The sequence below is a fragment of the Dendropsophus ebraccatus genome, chromosome 5 (assembly GCF_027789765.1).
Source record: "Dendropsophus ebraccatus isolate aDenEbr1 chromosome 5, aDenEbr1.pat, whole genome shotgun sequence".
Lineage (NCBI taxonomy): Eukaryota > Metazoa > Chordata > Amphibia > Anura > Hylidae > Dendropsophus > Dendropsophus ebraccatus.
The window spans coordinates 131,301,937-131,324,802 of record NC_091458.1 but is presented as its reverse complement, the minus strand read 5'-3'; the positions used below and the strand labels follow the sequence as shown (position 1 = coordinate 131,324,802).

At 43.2% G+C, this 22,866-nt stretch overlaps 2 protein-coding genes across 3 annotated transcripts in view; both read right to left on the bottom strand.

The window, feature by feature from the left end:
- Window positions 1–973: 973 nt before the first annotated feature.
- ZMPSTE24 (zinc metallopeptidase STE24) lies at window positions 974–12,606 on the bottom strand. Its single transcript, XM_069971297.1, has 10 exons — window positions 12,328–12,606; window positions 10,246–10,392; window positions 8,720–8,806; window positions 8,268–8,384; window positions 7,146–7,298; window positions 6,664–6,805; window positions 6,280–6,440; window positions 4,355–4,465; window positions 2,959–3,102; window positions 974–1,198 (listed from the first exon to the last, which is right to left on the bottom strand). Exons 1-10 carry the CDS (start codon window positions 12,427–12,429, stop codon window positions 974–976), a joined length of 1,389 nt encoding a protein of 462 aa, XP_069827398.1. The 5' UTR covers window positions 12,430–12,606.
- Window positions 12,607–16,161: 3,555 nt separating this feature from the next.
- Window positions 16,162–22,866, bottom strand: part of LOC138793036 (cell cycle control protein 50B-like) — a 30,914-nt gene continuing 24,209 nt past the window's right edge. For both annotated transcript variants that reach the window (XM_069971295.1, XM_069971296.1), the window contains exon 8: window positions 16,162–16,635. In XM_069971295.1, coding sequence (XP_069827396.1) covers window positions 16,451–16,635 — 185 coding nt within the window. In that variant the 3' untranslated portion in view covers window positions 16,162–16,450. The remainder of the gene's footprint in view (window positions 16,636–22,866) is intronic.

The window sequence follows — 22,866 nt, the reverse complement described above, 5'->3', positions numbered from 1 at the left end:
AAAAAAAAAAAAGTCAGATGGACACATTGATGGACACATTAAGCCGTGACTCTCTGTACTGGGCAGAATTCCTGTGTTTAGTCTCTTTTGTCAACCAGCGCAAGTCAGAAAATCTGCCTTTAGGAGACTGGACCTGGATTTCTGGTAAGTTTAGCTTTGTGTTACAGTATGATTAAAAAAAAAATGTAAATTGCTTTATATTACCTCTGCTATTAATTTAGATTTTGAAAGTTATCTCCAGTGACATTTTAAGAGTATACAACAGCCTGGGCCCCACAGTTCCTCTTAATCTAACAGAAACTAAATAAAATAGTCCCCCACTTGTACCTGCTTCAACCAATCATTGGCTGCTGCAGTGTTCTGCCTCAGTCATTGATTGGCTGAGCAGGCAGGTCCTGCACCAACACCTCTCAGAAGCAAGTACAAGCAGAAGCAGGGTAGGTTTATTTTTTGTTTTCATAACGACCTCTGCAAAATATCAAATACCCCTCAGAACAAAAACAGTACAAAAGAAAATACACTGAACTTCAAACATTTCATAGAGAACATACATTTAATCATCATACATCCATTCATACGTGATACTTTGTTGTGATCCCAGTTTTTACTAACATAAAAAAAAAAAAAGTCCTGTTGATCACCACAGGAGCCGACGTTAACAGCCTCTAACAGTTTAAGCACATAGTAGTTTAAAGAATAAAAACACAAAAATAAGGCTTTATAAAAAGATAAAGAAAAAAAAAAAAAACACTTTCAATTAAAACCCAAAACATCTTTTCCCTCTTATGAAAATGTGTGATGTACATTTTATACACTTCCAAATCCTTAAAAATGTTCTCACCGTCATCATCATGGATCAACAACACAATTAGAATAGACAGTCTGCACTTTCATATGCAGCACCAGAACTGAATAGAGAAACCCTCGAGTGAAGTTTGTTTTCATACGATAAAAGGTTTGGTGTTTTTTTTTATCAATTCTGTTTGTCAACTTTTAAAGCTTGTAGTCTTTCAAGTAGAGGAGGGTGAGAATAATGCCACATGGAAAACATCCAGTCCGATACTGGAAATCCTAAATTGTCCTTATTTAGTTTAATCAAAGCGGAATACAAGTCTTTCGCTTTCCCAAGATTCCGGGCAAATGCGTCGGCCTGAAATTCAAATCTCCGGCTAAGTACAGTCAGACAGAATGACAGGACCTAGGAAGAGAAGGAGAAAAAAAGGACTTGCAGCTGAAGTAAAAAATGTACAAAAACACAACTTTGTCTCAATTAGAAAGCCTTAGGCCTCATGCACACATCCGTAGCCCTATGTGGACCCACAGACATTCATCCATAACAGTAGGCAACATGTCTGCATTTGCATGGACCCCTTCATTCAGCATAGGGAATTTGTGCCACACTAAGGGCCCTATTCCACTGGACGATTATCGTTCAGATTATCGTTAAATCGTTCGAATCTAAACGATAATCGTTCGGTTGAAATGCAGTTAACGATTAACGACCGAACGAGAAATCGTTGATCGCTTTATAAGACCTGGACCTATTTTTATCGTTGCTCGTTCGCAAATCGTTCGCGTTGAATAAGACATCGTTCGGTCGTTCGCAATAGATACGAATGCAATAGCGAATAAATAGCGAAGAAAAAACGATCGCAATTACGATCATAAGTAACGATTATCGTTCAATGGAAATGAGTGAACGTTTTCAGGTCTTTCGCAATAGTGGTCGTTTGCGATCGTTAATCGTTAATGATATGCAAACGATAATCGTCCAGTGGAATAGGGCCCTAAGGCTGTCCTGTGTGTGTGTGTGTGTGTGTGTGTGTGTGTGTGATACCATGTTACCATGTTTGATAAATCTCCCCCTTTGTTATGTACCAGACATTTGCTTTAAAAGGAAACTATCACAGGTTTGTGCAAAAGGACCTGCTGATATCTTCCTGCAGCCAATACCTCATCTTTTTTGTTTTCTTTGTAGGTCCTGCTGTTTTAGAGAATGTTATTTAATTTGTATTATGTAAATAAGCTTGTTTGGTGCACTGTTGGGCCTGCTTCGGTCACGCCTACCTAAAGGCCAGCCTGCATATGCATAATTGAGTATGCATAGGTAGGTGTGACTGAAGGGAGTGGCAGGCAGGCTGAGAAATGCCCCAAAACAAGCTAATTTACATATTTCATTTGGATTTAAAAGTTCTAAGAATTGGCAGGACCTACAAAGAAAACAAGATCTGTCGGTGCTCGACCCCTCTGTTCTAAGAGAAATAAGCTGGCGACAGAGAAGTCTTGCTGAGGCTTACCCCTACACCAGAACAGGTAGTGCCGGCATCAGAGATGAGCGAACCTGGAGCATGTTCGAGTCCATCCGAACCCGAACTTTCGGCATTTGATTAGCGGTGGCTGCTGAAGTTGGATAAAGCCTTAAGGCTATGTGGAAAACATGGATATAGTCATTGGCTGTATCCATGTTTTCCAGACAACTTTAGAGCTTTATCCAAGTTCAGCAGCCACCGCTAATCAAATGCCGATCGTTCGGGTTCGGATGGACTTGAACCCGAACCCGGTTCGCTCATCTCTAGCCGGCGGCATTCATGTGCCTTAGGCCCCGTTCCCACTGAGGAAAGGTAGCGGAATTCCGCGACGGAATTGTCCGCCGCGGAATGCCGTTAGCCTCCCGCTCATAATGGGAGTCTATGGGAGGCGCGCGCTCCTGCCCTGTCCGCGCTGAAGAATGAACATGTTCAGCGCGGACAGAGCAGGAGCGCGCGCCTCACATAGACTCCCATTATGAGCGGGAGGCTAACGGCATTCCGCGGCGGACAATTCCGTCGCGGAATTCCGCTACCTTTCCTCAGTGGGAACGGGGCCTTAATAGGAGAGGTAACTGCAGTTTGTCTGACAGTTATGCAAGGTGTACGGCCTTGGTGACTTAATTTATTAATTGTTTTCAGGAACTCTTACTTCATTGTAAGGCGAGAAGATAAACTGAAATATAATCATCAGACCAATCAGAGTGGGTTGCGTTGAATGAAATCCAAAAGCTGCAAACAGTTCTTTACGTCCAATAAGGGCGGCAAACAAGAAGAAACAGAGGAAAGAGTTCATCTAAAAGGGGGGGGGGGAAAAAAAAAAATGATGTTCTTACGATGTAATACAAGCAGATAAATCATAGGGATCCCACATGTACCTCCCCACAGCACAACAAAATACAAACATAGCAGAACTCTTATATAGCAAAGTAATGCCTTTCTTTACAATATATATTACCGCTTCCCCCATTCTGAGACTAGATACCAGCCACTGAACGTGGCATTTAAAGTTATTTCTTACCTCTATGTGACACTGCAAAGAGCAAAGGAGAACAGTGTCACAATGCTTTTCTCCTGTCTGCAGGTTGTGTGTTTTATCAGAACTCTGCTCCATTAACATCAATAGAACTAGACTGGCGCTCTGTAACAGGGGAGCTATGTTTTTTCCTATTGATGGATAAACCCTTTAAATAGGGAATTTAGCCTGCATGTAATATCTTCTAAAGGTATTTGCACCAGCAATACAGTAAAAAATACGTCCCAAAGTTTGCAGTTGATTTAGGGTATATAAAGGATATATATAAGGAACACTTTGGACATCATTTATGAAAACTAAAGTAAAAGAAAAAAATTGGCTTTTTTGCTGCTGGCAACCCAAAGCAGTATAAACTGCTTTGGGAAAATGAAAGCTGGGCAGACTGGCTGCTTTATATTGCACATCCGACCAAGTGTAGTAATTATTTTCAGGGGGAAAAAAACAACTAGTTTACTGTAATGGCGCATTATTGCGATGTACTATTCATGCATGTATAGAAGGTATAACTAAGAAGAGCTTTAAAGGGGAATTCTGCTCAAACATTACTTTTCATATGTTGTTGCTGTTCATGGTGAGACTAACAGTTCATTGAGCTTTTCTCTCCGTGTTCCAACCCCCCCCCCCCCCCCCCCCCCTTCTGAGATGGTTGATGAAAACAAGTCCCTGGCAGGCTTTATCTGCAACTTTGGAGAATCTTTTTAATGCTGGGAGGGTTAATCTGAGGTCATGTTGCTGGTGAATTACAAAGTTGCAGATAGGGACTTATTTACATTAGTAGTCTTGGAAGGAAGGAGGAAGGGGGAGAGAGAAGCTCACACACAGTGTTTTTTTTTTGTATTCAGCAGAAAGCAGCAGCTCAGAACTGGGTGAAGGAGACTGAATAGATAACAAGTATGGAATGAACCATGGGCAGCAACATATGAAAAGTTCTGTTTGAGTGGAATATCCCTTTAAACATGGCTGCAATGTTACGTCCTCAGAGAAAGAGAGAAGAGCAGCTCTGAACACTCACCTGACTAATGACAATGTTCTTTACGGTGTGACCCAACTTCCAGTGGCCCAGCTCGTGACCAAGAACAGCCAGGACTTCTTGGTTGTTGCAACCTTGTTTCTTATTTAAATTCTAAATTTAGAAAATAGTTCATCAACGTCCACTGTTTCAACATACAGCATCAATATTTTACAAGATGAACCTGAATGCATTTTAATGACTGGGATTAGTCCAATATTGAGAAATCCCTCACGTACAAAACATTATGATTTTATTTTTCTCCGCCTTGTACCTTAAAAAAAGTGGATACATTGGAATTCTTATTTATATCAGCCTCCAACACATCTAGCATACTCACAATGCTAAACCAATATAACCAGCAGTCACATATTACAAAGAGTGGCTGTAAAAGAAGACTCTCTGAAAAGCACATTGCAAGATTTAAAGTCATATAAACACTTTCATTTATGTAAATTCATTTTGTGACACAAGGGTAAACTACAATTTAGGGCCCATTCACACGTACAGGATCTGAAGCAGATTTTATGTTGTGTTCCATCATTCAGTTACACGGCTATCAGCAGCATAAAATCTGCAGCACATCCGGTACGTAGGAATACACCAGGTAAACTGCCCACCTCTATGTGGGACGTGGGTGTTACAGGTGGAGCCAGTGGTACGGCACGCAAGGGCCCTATTACACGGAGTGATAGTCAGCCGAATCAGGCTGTTTTGTAGTATAAAATAATAAAAGTATTAACTTATCTTACCATGTTCCCTGGTGTCCTCTGACCTTCCCCAGTGTCTGCAGCTCTATCTTCTTATCCAGTCTCTACACTGACAGGCCAAGTCCACTCAGCCGAGACAAGCCGCGACCAGTGATTGGCTGAGCAGCCGGTAGCCTGTTAGTGTAGAGACCATGACAGAAGGCAGAGCTGCAAACACCGGGGAAAGCCAGAGACACCAGGGAACGTGGTAAGGTAATACTTTATTTTACACTAAAGGCAAGGGCTGCACGGACATCGATAACTGTCTGTGCGGCCCTTGCTGCCTGACAGTAGGCCTGTGTAATTGCTCAGTAAACATCGGTGTTAGTTTACAGTTTATGATCGGGCTGTGTAATAGGACCCTTACTGCTAACGCAGTGCTCATGTGTCAGTACCGTCACATTAATGCTGATGGCTTCTAAACAAAGATAAACGTGACTACTGGAGCAGCTGTGCTGCATTGGGGGATTACAGATTAATACTTACCATTGTTATTTTTCTACACTAGAGTCAGACACCCCCTTTAAAAGCTTTTAATATCTGCATCTAAGGTTTTGGTCAGAGTAACCTATCAAGCTTTCAGTATTTCTGACAGCAAGAACTTGAAGCCAAAAGGTATTTTTTAATATGTTATTACGTAAGGAAAGTTAGACAAATTCCTCATGTACATTAATAATGGGAAATACACATATAGTGCTATTTCCCTTAAGTAGATCAGAGGAGCTTCAAATTCTCTAAAAACATGTGACGTCACGAATCAGGTGTAATTCCTATGGAGTGTCCAGCAGTGGGCACACTATATGTAGAAGTCTATGGCACTGTATTGTCTATGGAGCTGTATGTAATGTACACTACGCTTTATTGGTGCAGTATGTTTATGGAATAATTTGGGGAGCAAGGACACTTGTTTTCCAAATGGAGGGCACCGAGCAGGGAGGGAGAGAAGTGGCGGTGCATCTAACTACCTTTCTCCTCCCTCCCTGCTCGGTGCAGTGGGACAGATACACACTTCTACTCCTCCCATCATCTGCTCATATTATGGCAGGGAAGTGGACAGGCGTGCGGCGGTGGGGGGGCTGGGGGGTTGCTGATGGGGACGGACCTCGTACTATGCGGGTGGCGGGAATCTGGAGCAGCACAATGTCCGTTTGTAAAGATAAAATTTCAACTTTAACTCACTTTGCCTTTGGGTTTCAGATCCACATTTTCAGTTTCGGTCTCCTCGGTGCTAGCTTTGTTTAGGGGAGAGTAGTCCTCCAGCAGGGTGTCAAACAATACAATGCGCTTGTTTTTAAAGAAGCCATAGAAGTATGCATTGCTGTGAGAGGAACGCTTGGAGCCTAGGTAAGAGACATTGAGAAATGGCATACCTGTGGATCGCTTATAGCAATAACTCCCACACACAAAACTCCCAATAGGATAGAGAGACACATCAGACATACACTTCACGGACGTTTCCTATTCCCGCACAGGTCTGAGGTTTGGCCTCTTACTTTCAAGGATTATCCAGCTGCATATTGTAACAAAGGATCTTATACCAAGTGATTTTCCGCTATTTCTCACCTTCAACAACATAAACTTTGGTCAGGGGAAAGTCAATGCTTTTTGCCATTGTTTCTATAGCTTCTTTCAATTCTCCATCGGGAAGCGGGGTAAATTTATCAAATAATGGTGCAATATAATCTGCATATATTGTTACAAGGACCTAAAAATAAGGAATTGGGAGATAAATATACACAAACTACTATCACATCTGTATATCCCCTAAGGAGGTACTCCAGCAAAAAAAAACTTCCAGTCTTCTAGTACTTATCAGCTGCTGTATGTCCTGCAGGAAGTGGTGTATTCTTCCAGTGCTTTCTGCTGCCATCTTCGTTCGTGACAGGAACAGTCAGGATTAAGAGAAATCCCCATAGAAAACCTCTCCTGCTCTCCAGACTGGAAAGAATACACCACTTCCTGCAGGGCATTTAGCAGCTGATAAATACTAGAAGACTTGAGATTTTGAGAGTACCCCTTAAAGAACAGAAAGCATATGCTCTTACCAGGGACACCACCAGAGTGAACAACCATGCATAGATGAAGAAGTAATCACCACCGATCTTGATGATGTACAACAAAAGAGAGGTAACAGGTAGGAGAATGCACTGGGTAACTAAGAACTTCTTCAGGGCATCTTTGAAAAAAAATCCAAGCGTCTGCAAACAGAAATGTGACAATATTAAAAAAAAAAAACATTTTCATGGTTCCTGTACTCCGGAGATTAGGGAAGTGACACCTTATTTATTTCCTATTAAACAGCAGCACTTATCTGCTAAGTAAAACAGCAAACAGAGTAAGGGCGGGTTCACACTACGGACAATGTCCGCGGAATTCCGTCAGCTGTCCGCCCGCACATCTGGGCGCCTTTCTGCCGGCCCATAGACACCATTCTATGGGACGGCGTATTCCGCTATACGCTGAAAGAAGTGTCATGTCACTTCTTTTAGCGGATCGTGGAATACGCCTTGCCCATAGAATGGTGTCTATGGAGCCGGCAGAAAAAGCGCGTGCCCGTGCGGGCGGACAGCTGACGGAATTTCGCGGACGTTGTCCGCAAGAATTCCGTAGTGTGAACCCGCCCTTACTGCTGGGGTGACTTATTTGTGGCTGGAGGTAAAGACAAAGTGAAGCCTAATATACACAGGTATAAAAAAAATATATATACATTTATAAACTAAAACTCACTAGCTTTTCAAAAATGGACTATAAAAAAAAACAAAAAAAAACTGCCATATGAAGTGTCTAAATTACTAAAATATTTTCGCAAAAAAAAAAAAAAAAAAAATATCTATAGGCTGTTTTTTGTTCATGTTGCCTCCCAAAAAGATGGATAGATGGATTTAAAGTGTCACTGTTGTTTTTTGCAGAAATCAGTACAGGTGATTTTAAGAAACTTTGCAATTGGGTTTATTAGGCAAATATGCCATTATCTGAGTTCAAAAAGACTTTCCCCAGGTCCCCCCGCCCCCCTCTCTCATTCACTGCTCATTATCAGGAAATCTCAACTGTTTTACATCAGTCGGGCCCTGTGTAACCTATGGAGAGGGGAGGGGGGGAGGAGGGAGATTAGTCTGCAGCAGAGAGCAGAGAAAAAAATATCAGAAGGTCACGCCAAGAACACTTACTTGTTGGTTAAAGCCATGTTTCTCTTCAATCACAAAAGTATTATATAAGCTCCATGGGAGGCCGGTCAGGGAGCTGAACAGTGTAGCCAGGAGTAGGAATATCAATGAATGTACTATCTAGAAAAAGGAAGACACAGTTGAGCAGTCATCTAGGGGTGCATTGCAGTCAGGCACTAGATAGCTCTGCCCTCCTAGTTACCAGAGTTCAGTTCTCCTGTCTTCCTCCACTGACATGCACAGAAAGCAGTACCTCAAAGCTCCAGAGATCTCACTCATGCATACTGCTATGGGATCTAATATCTCTGAAAGATCTTCAACCCTGTCCCCACCAATATATACCTAATAATAATAATAAATGTATTATTATTATTTACACTTCGTATTCTACTTTTGAGTGTCCAGGATAATAAAAAAAGAAATTCATGCACAATTTGAAATAACAAAATTCTCACCTCATACTCAGGACCAAAACCTGCACGATTCAGGAGGTGCTCAGATACATTCCAGAGGAAAGGGATACCACCAAGGACAAGGATGATCTGTACACAAATTGCACAATTATGACATGTAAAAAAAAATGAATCCAACCTGCCATGTGATTCAGCATTACACCTATTTGCCAAGTAGAAAAAGCAAGAGGGTACCTAGCTCAGCTCTCTGTTCCTTTGATGTTGAGAAGGTTCTGCAAGAAGTGGTGTAATATTACCAGTCTGTATAGCAGGAGAGGTTTTCTTTGGGGATTTGCTGCTGCTCTGGACAGTTCATGTCATGGACAGAGGTGGCAGCAGAGAGCACTGTGTCAGACTGGAAAATATACACCACTTCCTGCAGGACATACAGCAGCTGAAAAATACTGGAAGACTTGAGATTTTTAAAAAGAAGTAAATTACAAATCTATATAATGCTGAGTTTACACAAAACTATTATCGTTCGAATTTTCGCAATAACGATCGCATTTGAGCGATAATCATTTCATGTAAACACAGCAAACGATCAAGCGATGAGTGAAAAATCGTTCATTTTGATCTTTCAACATGTTCTCAACGTTCTCATCGTTCGCTAAAAATTCGCAGATCGCTTCGTGTAAACAGTCTTTCAAAGATTCACCCGATGTAAAAGATGGGCTTATGCGATCTTAAAAACAATCGCATTAACGATTTTTCTTATGAATTTTCTTACGATTTTTCTAACGATTTATCCATTTAAAAGCCGATCGTTATAAAAACCAAATCGTTGGTTCAACGATCGATTGGGCGAATTATCGCTCCGTGTAAACACAGCATAACTTTCTGAAATCAGTTAACTAGAGAGAAAAATTTTGCTGGAGTACCCCTTTAAAACGGTTTCCAGTTAGGTTAAATACATGTTCAATAATCCTCTGTTTTCTAATAAATTTATATTAATCTGCTCTGCTTCTGTTTATCTATAACTGGATGATGCTGGTGGATCAGACTGCATGTGTACAATGTGACAGATTCACTTTAAAGCCACGTTCACAAACACTGTGTGAACTTCTGCTGTTGACCAGCCGGGTCAAACAACGGCCGCTGTCTGAGATGCTCACCTAGCCTATACTACAGTATGGGCTGGATGAAAATCACTTTATTTGAATTGAAATGCGGGCATATTTGTTTGTGCCCGCACTCCAATTAGTCATAGAACGTCCGGGAGCCATTCTTTACATTGTGAGAACAGGCTGTTCTGTACGGCCGCTGTTCACTGAATAGCGGACACACAAAATAGACCTCTTAGTTATTCTGTCCGTCTGTAGTGTATACAGATTGTATACACTACGGCCGTTCTATAAACTACAATGTAATCGCACACTGTCAATAAGCAACAGCCATTGTTGCAACTTGCAAACAGCAATAAACAGCCGTTTATTGTAAAAATACAGTGTGAGAACATGGCCTAAAACTGCAAGCTAAAAGGATTCAGTGTTAAAAAATAAAAATAAAACCAGACAGACACAACTTACAGTGCCTTCTGCCTCCGAATACAATCCAGACCAGAAACTGAATGTACTCTTATCCAGCTGGTACAGGCGAGACTTCTCAAAGGTTTCCGGATCCATGATATTCCCCAGCTCAGCTGGGACATGTCTTGTAGCTTGATAAATCCGACGCTGCAATAAACAGGGGGAAAAACCAACAAACCTTAGCACAATCACGAGTAATGCCCAATGCAAACAGAGCGAGCTTTCAAAACCTTCACTTTAATGAGAGTGCTGGTTTATACAAAGCATGTGAATATTGACTTTGGCTTCTTGTCATCTAAGGACCCTCTCATACTCGCATAAGGAATTCTCTTTGTTCTTCTCAGTCATAAGAACAGAACAAATATGATGGCGTCAGATCATACCGGAGTCTGTGGGGCTCATAGTCCCACAGCAGATAAATGGGGCACCAGTGTCCCTTACTTAATTCAAACAGGGACACTGCGGACCCCCATTCTAATCTATAGTCCGACAACCCCCAATCAGACATCTATCGCCTATGCTGTTGCTAGGAAAGGTGTATATGAATAGAGTGTGAAAAGCAGATAAATCCTTATCTTTATCCTTAAAAGTTATGTTGCTGCCCATGGTGAGACCAACAATTCCTTCCATACTTGTTATTATCTATTCAGTCTCCTTCCCCCAGATTTTTGGGTTTTTAGCAGAAAGCAGCAGCTCAGAACTGGGTTAGGGAGACTGAATAGATAACAACAAGTATGGACTGAATTGGAAGTCTCCCCAATGGCAGTAACATAAAAAAAGTTGTGTTTGAGTGGTATATCCCTTTAAGTTGTGTGTAGAGAAGAATTGGAAAGGAGTCTGTCTTTCTGGACAAGAAACGGACAAGAGACAATTGCCTTTTAAACCTGATTCACACAGGCATAGTACGACTGCGAACTATAACCCACCCTGGCCTGGTGAATATATTACTGATCCACACTCTGGCCTGTATCTGTGGCTCCCAGCTCCATGACGTCCCACTCAGCCAATCAGTGCGCTGTCATGCCGCAGCCACTGATTGGCTGAGCAGAACGACAGAGAGGAGCCACAGAAACAGGCCGGAGCACGGACCGGTTATGTACTTGGTGAGCTGCGGTGGGTCAAGGGTGGCGGGGTTTACATACTCGTAACAGAATGAAAAAAAAAAATCTAAATAGGGACAAATGTAAGTCTATGGAAGCATCACAGGTGCATGGAGATGATGCAGATGATGCCTCCTGGGGATCGGGTTACCAAGTTAATAGACAGCTAACCCGGCCTCCAGAGAGGAGATCACATGTCCGGTGTCTACAAAGGGAGGGGAGAAAAGTGAGCCGAGCGTGGTCAGAGAGGACACAGAGATGATTTTAGACATCCAGAGCGGATAAATATGAGAAGAAGAAAAAAAACAGGGAAAGGGTGCAAGATAGGTGTATACATGTATATTAGACATAGGGGGGTATTAGGGAGTGGGATAGTTTAGAATTAGTTTTTGTTACCCCTGGACAACCCCTTACTGATAGCAGTATTCATGCACTATTATGTACTGTGCATGACTGATCCAGCATGATATAGCTCATGGACACGCTGCGTCATAATTTTGGTATGAGTATTTTCTTTTATTACTTCTCTAACACTCATGTGGTTACAATAAGGTGGATTATTTATGATGAAGCCTTCTTGTTGATCTTATTCTATGAGAATAGACAGAACTGATTGCTATATGGCGCAGTGTGAAGAGCTGCAGATAGCGGAGCCCAGGGACTTCAGTGGGCAAAGTAGCCTGTGCTTTAGGATCTCCCCATAGGGCAGTTTCTTCATGGAGAGGAAACAAGGTCATCACCCATGGGCAGTGAGGTCCCCTTTAAATTTGCAGCCTGAAGGAAAGAGAGCTCCTCTGCAGGTCTCCTCCCCTATACAACACAATGCTGCAGTGAGGAAAACAGATCAGCCTTGAAAGAGTTAAAACCAGGCAATGCCAGATGCCACCGCAGCACATAGGGATGATACATAGGGATGATACATAGGGATGATACATAGGGATGATACTCAGAGTGACACAGCAGCCGCCGCCGCTCCACTCACCTGCCTCCTGGCCAGATAAGCCTCCCATATATAAACCACCCACGAGAAGACCAGCACCGAGCAGAAGATCTGCCGCTCCACCGACATGTCGGACAGCATCATGTTGGCGGCAGCAGGAAAATGAGCAGAAGACACCGGTGTGTAAGCGAAACCGAACCTGCTGAGCCCTGATTGGTTACCGGCTGGGACTGCTCGTACGGAAACGTCTCCTCGGCTGTAGTTGACGGAGTTCTCATTGGTTCGCCCTATCAGTATACGCGGGCTAGGATTGGTGGAGCCCGCTTCCGGTCACGTGCCCCTGTGACGTCACGGCAGCGTCTTGAAGTGGGTGACTGGCTGGAGTGGTCAGGAGCGAGTCGCTGTGGTGGCAGCCGCCTGTAGTGTGTATATATGTATATGTCTGTGCTCAGAAGCGTCCTGGACGGGGAGGGAGATCATGTCCTATAGTCAGTCTATGCAGCCAGGCGTTATGCAAAGCATATCCCATGGCCAGAAAGCTATGTTCCAGCATATAACTGTTGCACGTTTTTATTTTAAGAAATCAACAGGAATTGTGATTTTAAGCTATTTTGCAATATACTCTATTTTTTGTTTTCTATGTTTACATCAATATTATACAATCGGCCAGACTGTGGTCCATGCTCCCCCCCCCCCCTGCCAATATTGGTATATTCGAGGCCAAACACAGGAAGTCCCAGTCCTCTGTGCGCTCATGCAGGGAAGGATGCTATGGGGGAGATTTATCAAACATGGTGTAAAGTGAAGCTGGCTCAGTTGTCCCTAGCAACCAATCAGATTCCACATTTCATTCCTCACAGACTCTGGAAAATGAAAGGTGGAATCTGATTGGTTGCTAGGGGCAACTGAGCCAGTTTCACTTTACACCATGTTTGATAAATCTCCCCCTTTTTATTTTCTACTTTTATTGTTTGCATGGAGGGCTATGAAGATTGTGTTGTATTTTATTTCATTGATTTTAACATTTTTACTTTATTTTACTGTCCCACCACAGGAACTTCACTATTTGATTGCCAGGCACATTACATTGTTGATCAGACTGAGCCTTATCAGCCACTGAAATTATGACACAGTAGGCCTCCGCTTGTTATAGTTACCATCGGAGCTGTGCGATAACTCTGCGTAGCCCTGATACTGAACAGAGGGAGAATTCTCCCTCTGTTCTGCTCTATTGTTGCGGAGATCGCACTGATCACAGCATCTGTGAGATTAACCCCTTAAGGTCAAATTTTTGTTTTTGCGCTTTTGCTTTTTCCATTTTATGTTTAAAAGTCCATAGCGCTTGCATTTTTTCACCTAGAGACTTATTTGAGCGCTTATTTTTTGCGAAACAAATTGTACTTTGCAATGACAGGCATTATTTTTCCATAACATATGCTGCGAAAACGGAAAAAAATCATTTGCGCTGTCAAATTGAAAAAAAAAAAACGAATTTGTTTTGATTTTGGGGAGTTTTGCATTTACGTCGTTCGCCGTATGGTAAAACTAACTTGTTATATATGTTCCTTAAAGGGGTAGTCCACCCAAAATTTTTTTCTTTCAAATCAACTGCTGCCATGAAGTGACAGAGATTTGTAATTTACTTCTATTAAAAAATCTCAAGCCTTCCAGTACTTATCAGCTGCTGTATGCCCAACAGGAAGTTGTATTATTTCCAGTCTGGAGAGCAGGAGGGGTTTTCTATGGGGATTTGCTCCTGCTTTGGACAGTTCCTGACATGGACAGAGGAGGCAACAGAGAGCACTGGGTCAGACAGGAAAGAAAACACCACTTCCTGCTGGACATACAGCAGCTAATAAGTACTGGAAGACTTAAGATTTTTTAATAGAAGTGAATTACAAATCTCTGGCACTTTATGGCACCAGTTGATTTGAAAGAAAAAATTTTTGGGTGGACTACCCCTTTAAGTTGTTACGATTACAACATATATAACATGTATAACTTTTATTGTATCTGATGGCTTGTAAAAAATTCAAACCATTGTTAAAAAAAAATATATGTTCCTTAAAATCGCTCCCTTCCCAGGCTTATAGCGCTTTTATCCTTTGGTCTATGGGGCTGTGTCAGGTGTAATTTTTTGCGCCATGATGTGTTCTTTCTATCGGTACCTTGTTTGCGCATATACGACTTTTTGATCACTTCTTATTACATTTTTTCTGGATTTGATGCGACCAAAAATGCACAATTTTGCACTTTGGAATTTTTTTGCGCTGACGCCGTTTACCGTGCGAGATCAGAATGTGATATATTAATAGTTCGGGCGATTACGTGTGCGGCGATACTAAATATGTTTGTTTATTTAATAATGGGAAAAGGGTGATTTCGCTTTTATTAGGGGAGGGGATTTTTTTTATTAATAAAAACACTTTTTTTTTTTTTTTACATAAACTAGAAGCCCCCCTGGGGGACTTGTATATACACAGCACTGATCTCTCATAGAGGCCCGGGCCGGCCAGAAGAACGGATCTCCCCCCGCGATCGCATCGCGGGGGGGAGATCCGTCCCACTAGACACCAGGGATGTTGTGCATAAAGCACTTCAATGCAGCTGTCAGGTTTGACAGCTGCATTGAAGTGCTTAATTAGCCGGCGCGGCAACGGGACCCACGCCGGCTAATAGAGGCACTGCCCGGCTGCAGATTGCAGCTGGGAGCGGTGCCGTTCAAAGCGGGGTCCCGGCAGAACCCCGCTCTGAACCCCCCCCCCGCGACACCAGGTACGTCATGGGTCGCTAAGGGGTTAAAGGACAACTCTGTGCAAAATGTATTTTAATATGTTGTTACATAAGGAAAGTTAGACAAATTCCTAATATACACTATTTATGGGAAATGCACATAAAGTGCTCTTTCCCTCGATTTAGTAGATCAGACAAGCTTCAATTTCTCTTAAAAACTGTGCCGTCACGAATCAGGTGTAATTCATATAAAATGTCCAGCAGGGGGCGCAGTATATGGAGAAATTACATTGTAAGAATAACTAGGGATCACAAGTTTCAGCGGCCCCGTCCACGGCACATAGGACGGGGCTGCTGCCACTTGTGGTGCAGCTGCCCCCCCTTCAGCCAACTGCCAGAAAAAAGGTCTTTTCTTATATAAATCAAAACACTCAGAAAAAAAATAGTACGTTCTGAATGCTGGGGATGAAGGTATCAGAAGGTCACATTCGTCTAACCTACTGGTAGTTTTCCTTTGAAGGGGAAAGTCCGACCAGGGGAGTATAACAGTAATAACATGATCTTACCTCCCTGGCTTCCATGCTGGTGGCCGTATCCTTCTGCTCCAGTCCCCAGCCCTTTCTAGTCCGAGCAGGGACCCAGGTTGTGACGTGTGAGGTCCGCTTAGGGAGTCAGCAACGGTAGTGGGGTCCCCCCTTGACCGCTGCCTGGCTGAGCGGACCTCACATGTCACAACCCGGGTCCATGCTCAGACTAGGAAGGGCTGGGGACTGGAGCGGCGGTATGCGGGCCCCCATTGCTGGAGGAGGGGGGGGAGGTAAGAGCATGTCATTTCTTTTATCCTCCCCACCACTTGCTAAAAAATGGGCCTGGCTGGACTTTTCCTTAAAATAGGTATGTTCCCACAACGTACTGATAAGCACATACAACGGCCGTTAAATTAATGATCATGAACATTAAATTTGGCCACTGTTTGTGCTTCTCAGTACGTTTTGGGAACATAGCCATAATGTGTAAAAATAAAAAAAGGTAAAGAGAGGATTGAATAAGAAGATGGTGTCGGCGTGTGGGTGGAAACATCAGGGTGCTGGTCGCATCCTTGCTGTAACAGCTACAATATTACAACACGGCTAAGTAGAACACTTCGGTATAAAAATGTAATATTTTATTGATCAAATGTAAACAGTCTTAAAGCATTGGTACATAAATTACATACAAATTACGAGCATTTTCCTTGCCTATACCAAAGAATTTGTTATACTTACACTTCCAGTATTATAGCAGAGTGTTTAGTGCCTTTCCGTAAAGAAGTGTACATGATAGTTTCTGGTTTTTGTGATCTTATTGCTGTTACTAATATTGCTACTCTGTGTAAACATTGGATCATGATCTGTAATGAATAATACTTTATTAAATAATATTAGACCCGATTCTAGATGTCATCATCATTTTTCCCCTGGTACTTTATAAATACAATGAGCATAATGATAGCAAAAACAATACACAAAGAACCAAAAACAAGATATGCAATTCCCAGGAATGGATTCTTTCCTCCCATCCAGGATATACTGCTGAAAACGATTTTTTTCCTTCCTTGAAAACTTATTACTGGGTAATCTGTTAAGCAGCAGTTAAGGTTGAATATCATTATAAACTTTTTTTTTTTTTTTTTTTAAGGATTATCTGGGACCTTAAAGCATCACTGTCATGTTGTGTGGCACAAAACGAAAAAAAAAAAATCAAGAACTCCACTAACACTTGTTCACACTGTGCAATGTTCACGCTGCCATGGCTAACATACCTCCTTTTAGCTTGCACCCCACCCATCTGTGGATGTTTTCAACAGAGTTTACTTGGATCCTGCATGCCCAGTTTTGTAGACACAGGGGGACATGTATGAACGGGCGTACAGGGGGTTTTCGGCGGAAAGTGCCGATTTGCGCATTATTTTATTCGCAAATGGCCGATTTGCAAATAAAATATTCGCAAATCTTCACATTCCGCCGGGGGGCGGAACGAAGGGGGCGGACTCAGAGTCCGATTCACCATCCGTTCCGCCAAAAGATACACCGAAAACCTACTCCAGTCCTCAGCTGGCGTAGGTTTTTGGCTGTGTGCACCGGAGCGCACGGGATTTATGTACAGGCAGTTCGCCTCTACATAAATCCCCGTACCGCCGGAGATGCGGGGACATTTTTAAGTCCGGCGTAAAAAACGTTGGACCTAATAAATGTCCCCCATAGTCTGGGAAAGGCCTTGGCTAGTATAGGGACCATCACTCTGAGGACACCTTAAAGAGGACCTGTCACCCCCTGTGCCGGGGTGACAGGCTCCCGACCCCCCGTTAGAGCCCCCTATGCTCACGTGATCCCGCCGGGTCCCGCTTCCTGAACCGGTCAGGTCACGGAGATATCAGCGCCCGAAGCCCAGCGCGCGCTGACAGGAGAGTCCGATGCCCATAGAAAATGACGGAGCATCGGACTCCCCATTCATTCTCTATGGCCATCTGTCTCCGCTGTCAGCGCGCGCTCCGGGCTTCGGGCGCTGATATCTCTGTGACTCGACCGGCTCAGGAAGCGGGACCACGTGAGTATAGGGGGCTGTAACGGGGGGGGGGGTCGGGAGCCTGTCACCCCGACACGGGGGGTGACATGTCTCCTTTAACATGATGAGATTGTACATTCTATTTCATCAAATGGTTTGCTTAGAACCTCATTTCTTAAAGAAAAGTTTTTAAAAAATCTTTAGAAGTTTTTATCACGTGTATGACGCAGGGAGTAAATGAGTCCTGACACATGCAGGTTGCTGCAGCATTCTTTCTGTTTTTGTCTGTATGTTGGCAACGGCAGTGTGAACGAGTGTTAGTGGAGTGCTATCTAATTTTTTTCTATTGCTTTTTATGTCTTTATAACATGTAAAAAAAATAAATAAATTTATGGTGACAGTGACACTTTAACAACCAAGGCTCTGTTCACACAACATTCGTTTTGGCTGTATTTTGAGGAAGGCCATCATTTTGACACTAAAAAAGCAAGAATTATTACTTACGATAATTCACTTTTTATGAGTCCATCATGACAGCACCACATGGAGGATGTCACCCTTGACCTAACAGGAACAGGAAATACAGAGAGAGGTTAAAAGGGCACTTCCCCAATCCCACCTCAGTGTTATTATAACGAAACCATAGGATCAACAACACATAGGGAGGGAAATCTAAGGGTGCTGTCATGATGGACTCATAAAAAGTGAATTATCGTAAGTAATAATTCTTGCTTTATACATCGTCCACATGACAGCACCACATGGAGACATACCAACTTAGACTTTCAGGGCGGGACCACAGCGTGTAGCACCTTTCTCCCGAAAGCCATGTCTTGGGAAGTACCCACGTCCAGCCGGTAATGCCTGAAAAAGGTATGAGGCGAGGACCAGGTAGCAGCCTTGCAAATTTGTTCAAGAGAGGCTGCTGATTTGGCTGCCCAGGAGACTGCAGTGGCTCTGGTAGAATGAGCTTTGAGACCCGATGGAGCTTCTTTTCCTCTGGCCGAGTAAGACTCACAGATGGCAGTCTTGATCCAACGGGCTATAGAACCTTTGGAGGCTTTTTTACCTTTGTTAGGACCTTGAAATTGGACCAACAGGTTTTCATCTTTCCTCCACGGTTTTGTGGTTTCCAGGTACTGAAGAATAGCACGTCTTACGTCCAGGCGATGAAATGACTCTTCCTTCTCATTTTTCGGATTGTCACAGAATGAAGGAATAACAATATCCTGGGACCTGTGAAAATTGGTCACAACTTTTGGTAGAAAAACAGGATTTAATTTAAATACTATTTTGTCATCTAGAATGGTACAGTAGGGTTGCATAATAGATAAGGCTTGAATCTCTCCTACCCTCCTTGCTGTTGTTATAGCAATAAGAAAGGCGGTTTTGATGGTAAGTAATTTTAAAGAGATCTCATGTAAGGGCTCAAATGGTCTGTCTGAGAGGCCCAAGAGAACAGTATTCAAGTCCCAAGGCGCTGTTAGATTTTTTATCTTCGGCTTGATTCTGGATACTGCCCTGAAGAATCTTTTGATCCACTGATGCTCTGCAATTCTGGTATCATAAATGCATCCTAAAGCTGAGACCTGAACCTTCAAGGTACTTAAGGAGAGACCCTTGTCTAATCCAGCTTGTAGAAAGTCCAATATTTTAGGAATGTCTGGTTTTGTCAAATCCGGAGGCGGATCTCCACACCAGGAGCAAAACTTCTTCCATTGTTTAAGGTATATGGCAGATGTTATTTCTTTTTTACTTTTCATAAGAGTATTTACTACTCTAGATGACAAACCTCTGGCTGTGAGGATGGACCTCTCAGTAGCCAGGCAGTTAATTGGAGGTTTTGAAGGTCCGGATGATGAAGAGGTCCCTGGGATAGGAGATCTGCTCTGAGAGGAAGCGGAAAGGGCTCCTGGATTGACATGGAGGATAGGAGACTGAACCAACTCCTCTTTGGCCAGTGGGGAGCTATGAAGATGACCGTGGTATCGCTGGAGCGTATCTTCTGTAGAGCTCTCGGGATGAGAGGTAGAGGAGGAAACGCATAGGCCGGATGAAAATTCCAGTCTTGTTGGAGAGCATCCAATGCTGTTGGATAATCCCGAAGGTTCAGGCTGAAGAATTCTTCTGTCTTCCTGTTGGATCTTGAGGCGAACAGGTCCACCTGTGGAAAACCCCATCTGTCTGCAAGTTGATAGAAGATCTGGGAACTGAGTTCCCATTCCCCAGGGTGTATTATTTTGCGACTTAAAAAGTCTGCCAGTTTGTTGTCCACTCCCCTTAGATGGACTGCTGAGATAGATCTCACCTTGCCTTCTGCCCAAGAGAAGATTTTTCTGGATAGCAGCTGCAGAAGTTTGCATCTTGTCCCTCCTTGGTGGCGAAGATATGCTACCACCGTCGAGTTGTCCGAATAGACCTTTATATGGTTGTTGAGGAGCAGGTATTCCGCCATTTTCAGAGACTCCCAGACTGCAGCCAGTTCTCGAAAGTTGGAGGACTGGGCACTGATTTCTTCCGACCAACGACCCTGAAAGTGAAAGCCCTGAATGTGAGCACCCCAACCTGATTGGCTGGCATCCGTGGTCACCGTGACTACTGGATCCAGAATCCAAGGGCAACCTTTCTGTAGATTGGACTCCTTCAGCCACCAGAGGAGCGAAATCTTCACTTTTTGTGAAATCGTCATCCGTTTGTCCAATGTTAAGGGGGATCTGTTCCACACATGAAGTATATCGCCCTGTAGGATGCGAACATGGTGTTGGCACCAAGGTACTGCTGGGATGGTAGCGGTCATAGAACCCAAGAGCGACATGGCCTTCCGGATTGTGGTGGATTTTTTCTTCCTGAAGGAGGCAATGTTTGTCATTAACAAATTCACCTTGTCTTGAGGCAGGAAAGTTTTCTGCAGGTTTGAATCCAGGATCATTCCCAGGAATCTCTTCCTGCAGGCTGGTGTTAAATCTGATTTGTCCAGGTTTATTATCCAGCCGAGATCCTGTAGGATAGAAATAGTTATCTGAATCTGTATAGAAAGGATAGATGGAGATGGAGCGATTAACAGGAGATCGTCCAGATATGGAACAATAGTTATCTCTTGTTTCCTTAGATAGGCTACTACTTCCAACATAATCTTTGTGAATAGCCATGGGGCTGATGAGATTCCGAACGGTAGGGCTTGAAATTGATAGTGTACTAGTTGATGCTGTGTCTGAACTGCGAATCTGAGGTATTTCTGATGCGCAGGGTGAATGGGTATATGGAAGTAAGCATCTTTCAAGTCTAAGGTTGCTAGTGATGCCCCCTGATGTATGAGGGGAAGTAGTTTTCACTGTCTCCATCTTGAATTTCTTGTGTTTGATAGATCGGTTTAGAGGCTTGAGATTGATTATTGTCCTGTAAGTCCCATTGGGTTTTGGGACTAGGAAAAGGGTTGAGTAATGACCCAAACCGATTTCCTTCTGGGGAACAGGGATGATTGCCCCTAATAGTAGCAGATCCCGAACCCCCTTCATCACACGATCCATCATTAGTTTTGATTTGAAGTGGGTTATACAGAATTTTTGGGGGGGAAGGGAGGAGAAGTCTATTAAGTACCCACTTTTCAGGATGTTTAAGATGAACTGGTTGTTTGTTATCTTCTCCCATTGACGGTGGAATAAGGATAGCCTTCCCCCCACTCTGGAGCTGTCACTTGTTTTTTCCCTCAGTAGAGGGATTAAGGAGGAATCCCCTGCCACGTCCTCCTTTTGGGTAGGCCCATCTTCCTCCTTTGCCTTTACCTTTAAACTCGTCCCTTCTGTGGGTGTACTGTGTATAGTGACGAAAAGGTTTCTTACCTTTCTCTTGTTTGGGTGTAGGGAAATCCTTTTTCTTATCAGCCGCCTTATCCAAGATCTCTTCAAGGAAAGAGCCGAAGAGGAGATCACCTTCAAAAGGAATTTGACATAGTTTTATTTTAGACGTTGCATCACCCTGCCAATTCTTTAACCAAAGGGCCCTTCTGGTTGCATTAGAGAGGGCAGCTGATTTTGCGGCAATTCTGACTGATTCGGCAGACGCATCTGCCAGAAAACTTGTTGCCAATTTCAGCATAGGAATAGATTTAAGGATCTCCTCCCTCGAGGTAGTACCTCCCAGGTGGCCCTCTAACTGCTCCAACCATATGAAGAGCGCCCTAGACACATTTGTAGCAGCTATGTTAGGATTAATCATGGCTGCGGAGGCTTCCCAGGATTTTCTTAGTAGTCCCTCCATTTTCCTATCCATTGCATCTTTTAGCTGAGAGGCATCTTCAAAAGGAAGCATTGTCTTTTTTAATATCTTGGATACTTGAAAGTCTACTTTAGGGATATTGGCCCATGTTGCAGTATCCTTTTCATCAAAATTTAATCTGTTACTGAATTCTTTAGGTATAAACAGCCTTTTTTCAGGCTCCTTCCATTCAGTTTTAATAAGATCTTTGATATTTTCGTGAATAGGAAAAACTTTCTTTTTCTTGGGTTTAAGACCTCCGAACATAGTATCCTGAATAGATACAGGCTGTTCAGAATCATCAATACCCATAACGCTTCTTATGGCTCTAATTAGGGTTTCTGAATCCTCAGAGGAGAAGTAAAACTTCCCAGACTCCTTAGGAGTGGAATCAATAGGAATTTCACCCTCCTCAGAAGCTTCCTTCTCTTGTTCAGACTCAGAATCTGATATAACATATCTGCGCTTCTTGGGTGGAGGAGCAGGGGGAGGGGTAGCAGAAGCTGAAGTAGAAGTAGAGGGGTTTGTTTTAGATATAGATTTGATCTCCTGACGGATAACCTTGCGCAGTTCCTCTGAGATGGATACACGTGAGGAGGGATGCAGCTTATTGTAGCACACTTTACACAGTTGTCTTGCATAATCATCAGGTATCTTATCATTACAGCCCACACATCTTCTACTTTTTGGTTTCTTTTGTGTCTCTTTTTCTCCCTAAGAGAAAGCAGAGAGCCAAAAACACAATTATAGGGAAGGAATCAGCATAAAAGGATTGCTTCCTATGTAAAAGAGACCCCAAGGGGTTAACTCACGGAGCCGGCAGTAGCAGTAGACTCAGCAGCCTCTCCTATAGCAGCAGGAGAATCCATGGTGGCAAGGAGAGAGAGAGAGAGAGCTGGACTGGACATCTCACCATTAAATACTGCTGGGTCCGATTGAACTTGGCGTCACCTGGTGCTACCGCCGAACTTCCGGTCCGCCTCCATAGGCGTTTTGAATTTGGCGCCCAAAGACGTCATGCCGTACTCCCGGCAATCCATGCGGGACGCG

Excerpts from the sequence above, each read along its gene's own strand:
- ZMPSTE24 (XM_069971297.1), bottom strand. The coding sequence starts at position 12,429 with ATGATGCTGTCCGACATGTCGGTGGAGCGGCAGATCTTCTGCTCGGTG. Across the intron at positions 8,807-10,245 it reads ATTCGGAGGCAGAAGGCACT|ATCATCCTTGTCCTTGGTGG; the intron begins GTAAGTTGTGTC and ends ATTTGTGTACAG. Across the intron at positions 6,806-7,145 it reads TCACTCTGGTGGTGTCCCTG|GTCCTTGTAACAATATATGC; the intron begins GTAAGAGCATAT and ends CCTTATTTTTAG.